At 53.5% G+C, this 3,821-nt stretch overlaps 1 protein-coding gene across 1 annotated transcript; it reads right to left on the bottom strand.

Moving 5' to 3' along the window:
* Positions 1-1,180: 1,180 nt before the first annotated feature.
* On the bottom strand, positions 1,181-2,126 carry LOC128948225 (olfactory receptor 14I1-like). Its single transcript, XM_054292839.1, is given in 2 exon segments — positions 1,181-1,520; positions 1,522-2,126. Coding segments are annotated over 2 exon segments (945 nt in total).
* Between the last annotated feature and the right edge of the window lie 1,695 nt (positions 2,127-3,821).

Below are 3,821 nucleotides of genomic sequence, written 5' to 3'. Positions count from 1 at the left end.
GGGACGCTGCCCTGGGCTGTGCAGTGCACTGGGGATGGATCAGCCCCTGCTCTGCTGCTCCTTCCCATCTCCCTCAGGGCCCTTGCAGAGCCTCAGCCATGCTGTTTGCCCCCAGCCTGCCCACCAGCCTGGGGCTGCTCACGGGGCTTTTCGGTGCTGAGCATTGGCTGGCGCGTGCTCTTGGGAGAGCCTGGGCAAGGAGCCTGGAGCCCTCAGGCCCTGGCCTGAGGCATCAGCACTGCCCCAGCAGTGCCCATGGCCTGGCCCTGCTGCAGCCCCGGCAGTGCCACACCCAGGGCTGTGCCTGGCCCCGAGAGCACTCAGGCCCTGCAGCAACACCAGGGCCACCAGGGCAGCAGGGCAGGGCCACGGCAGCAGCACTGGCAACACCAAGTGCTTCTGCTACTGGGCACAGCTACTGTGCCAGCACTGATCTGCCCCCTGCTCTGCACACAGACATTGCTGCTGCAGGTCCAGAGAACACAACAAAATGGCATCTCTGCGGAAAACTTTGCAGAGACATCCTTTAGTTCATTTAAAGCCACTGAGAGCACAGCCCCTCATTGACACAGTCTGTGGCCACAGGGAAGGTGCAGAGAAACAAAATGGGTAATGGCGCAAGCAATGACATTTATTTGTGGGCAATATTAAAAAAAATAAACAAAGGAAAAAAACACAATCAAACCCACAAGTAGATGACTTTAATTACAAGTGATTTGCAGAAACTGGCAGCAGTTTAATGTTCCTGAAATTATCCAGTCATCAGTTGTTGAGGACTTTTTGCAGGTTGAGTTTTTGCAAGACTGGCCACATTCAGCTGATGAATAATCCAACCTGCTTGTAATAATGGAAAATAGACGTGTTCACAAATAATTGATAATGGACGTATTCAGAAACATGGTCGGTATATCCTTGAAAAAGATACAAGAAGAAGAGTCATTAGGACTCAGCAATTTTGTCAGCAAGCTTGGGAAAGTGAGAAAAAAGAAAAAGCAATGGGTAAGCCAGATGACCACAGCAAGACGCGTTAAAAATTAGATGATCTGATCAACATTCTTTTTTAGACGTGTGAACAGCTAGGATTAACCAATCATGTATTAGATAGAGACGCGTGGACAGTAGAGATTTATTATAAATACAACTCTTTTAGAGATAGTAAATTTGGCTTCACTGGATTATATTACTTATGTCTTGATGTCCCTGAATCACCGCACCCCACAAATAGTTTCCACACTGCAGCTTTGAGCTCCTGGTTCCTCAGGCTGTAGATGAGGGGGTTCAGGATTGGAGTCACTACTGAGTAAAGAACTGACACTGACAAATCCATGGTTGGGGAGGAGATTGAAGAGGGCTTCAGGTGAGCAAATGTGCCAGTGCTGAGGAACAGAGAGACCACAGCCAGGTGAGGGAGGCAGGTGGAAAGGGCTTTGTGCCGTCCCTGCTCAGAGGGGATCCTCAGCACAACCCTGAAAATCTGCACATATGAGAAAACAATGAACACAAAACAGCCTAAAGCTAAACACACTAACAGCAATGAGCCCAACTTCCCTGACATAGGATATGGAGCAGGATAGCTTGAGGGTATGTGGGATTTCACAGAAGAACTGTCCAAGGGCATTGCCTCGGCACAAGGGCAGGGAAAATGTATTGGCTGTGTGAAGCAGAGCATAGAGGAAGCCACTGGCCCAGGCAGCTGCTGCCATGTGGGCACAAGCTCTGCTGCCCAGGAGGGTCCCGTAGTGCAGGGGTTTGCAGATGGACACGTAGCGGTCATAGCACATGACGGTCAGGATGCAAAATTCTGCTGAGATGAAGAACATAAAGAAAAAGAGCTGAGCTGCACATCCTGAGTAGGAGATGGTCCTGGTGTCCCAGAGGGAATTGTGCATGGCTTTGGGGACAGTGGTGGAGATAGAGCCCAGGTCAGCGAGGGCCAGGTTGAGCAGGAAGAAGAACATGGGCGTGTGCAGGTGGTGGCCGCAGGCTACGGCGCTGATGATGAGGCCGTTGCCCAGGAGGGCAGCCAGGGAGATGCCCAGCAAGAGGCAGAAGTGCAGGAGCTGCAGCTGCCGCGTGTCTGCCAATGCCAGCAGGAGGAAGTGCCTGATGGAGCTGCTGTTGGACATTTCCTATGCAGTGGCATGGGCATCTGTAAAAAAAAGTGATTATTGTATCCTTGGGTTTGGAGAGGACTTTAAATATCCCAGCACAGCTTGGGGGCACTTTCCCCCCACTGCCTGCCCAGGGCTCTGCTGCCTGGAGCTGTCCCCGCCTGCAGCTGCTTCCCTGTGCCCAGGGCTGGGCCCTGCCAGTGCTGCCAGAGCCCAGCCCAGCCCTGGGGGCTCAGCTCTGCCCTGCAGACCCCTCAGAGGTCTGGCGCTGCCCAAGGGCAGCTCTGGCTCTCCAGGATCTGATGGCAATGTCAGAGCAACCCTGAGGAGGCTGGAAAAGTGACACTGATGCTGCCTCTAAGGGGCCCTCTCTTGATTTCTGTCACTGCCTGATTTGTTTAGATCAGAGATTTTTTTTTTTAATTTGCCTCAAGCTGAACTGAAATGAATATTTATGGTCAGATTCTCATTCAGGTAACCCAAAACCATAGATTAAAAAAGCAGGACTTCCCCTTTCCTGCAGCCCCTGCCCTGCTGTGCTCCCTGTTTAATCTGCTTGGAAATGTTCTGCAGTTAAAGGCCATGCTGTGAGCAGTCTTGAACAGTGCAGCATCGTCCCCACACAAGGAGAACACTTCCAAGCCTTACCAGCTGTCTCCTCCCACCCAGATCTTGTTCCCCAGTGCTGGGAGCAGCTGCCAGGGCTGGCTGACAGATGTCCCTGGCAGAGTCCCTGCCCCAGCACAGCACCCTGGGCTGCAGGACCCTGCTCTGCAGGACAGCCCTGGGCACCCCTGGCTGCTCTGCACAAGAGACAATCAGAGAATGTAGTCACAGGGTCTGTAGGCATTGGGATGTTCCAGCTTTAGGAGATCACTCCAGGAGCTGCAGATGCATTGTCCTGCAGCCAGAGGTTCCTGTGCCAAGGGCTGGCAGTGATTCTGCCCCAGGCACTTCTCAGCACCTTCCCAGCCCTGACTGATTGAAGCTCTCTGTGCCTCTGTGCTGTGCCCGGGGTGGCTGCAGGCAGTGCCCCAGCCCTGCTGGGCTGGCAGAAGAGCTGCTCACCAAGAGAAATGTGCTTTTGAAGCTCTTCTTGGTTACCAGGAGCTGTCTCTGTGCCAGGAGCCCAGCCCAGTTCAGCAGCACAGGCACAGCACCAGGACTTTAATGAGCCTCTGGGGCTTTGTGCTCAGGCCCTGAACATCAGTCCCTGAGAGGGAGCTGAAGAAACCTCTCCAGAACTCCAAGTCAGAATCACACTCCAAAGTTTCTTGGACTTTTAATGGGTCCCACTGAGGTTCACAACTGAGAAAGTGGCCCCAGGCCCCAGGCAGAGCAGCGAACTGAAGGCAGTGATGACAGGTGGGGACAAAGAGAAGCCAAGTCGTGGTGCCCTGGGGCACAGCAGGGTCTGTGCCACCAAGGGCTGTGGGGAGACACTTTGTCCTGAGGCACTGGGGCCTCCTGGCACAGCCCCAGCCAGGCTGGGCACTGTCAGCCCCTTGTCCTGCCCTCAGCATCCCCCCCTAGCTCACATCCCAGTGGCCTCAAGGATCTGCTGGAAGGAGTCCCTGGGGAGCCTTGCTCAGGAATGGCCCTGGGGGTTCCTTAATGCTCACAGAGTTTTTCAAAGGACTTTGGGTTTGGCTTTTGCCTTGGAGTCTCTGAGAGTTTTATTGCAAATATGGCCTCCAATTATCTGCTGTA

The sequence above is a fragment of the Melozone crissalis genome, unplaced genomic scaffold (genome assembly GCF_028551555.1).
Source record: "Melozone crissalis strain CALT ecotype California unplaced genomic scaffold, PUWL_Pcris_2 ptg000116l_1, whole genome shotgun sequence".
NCBI lineage: Eukaryota > Metazoa > Chordata > Aves > Passeriformes > Passerellidae > Melozone > Melozone crissalis.
This window is presented reverse-complemented; position numbering and strand designations above follow the sequence as displayed.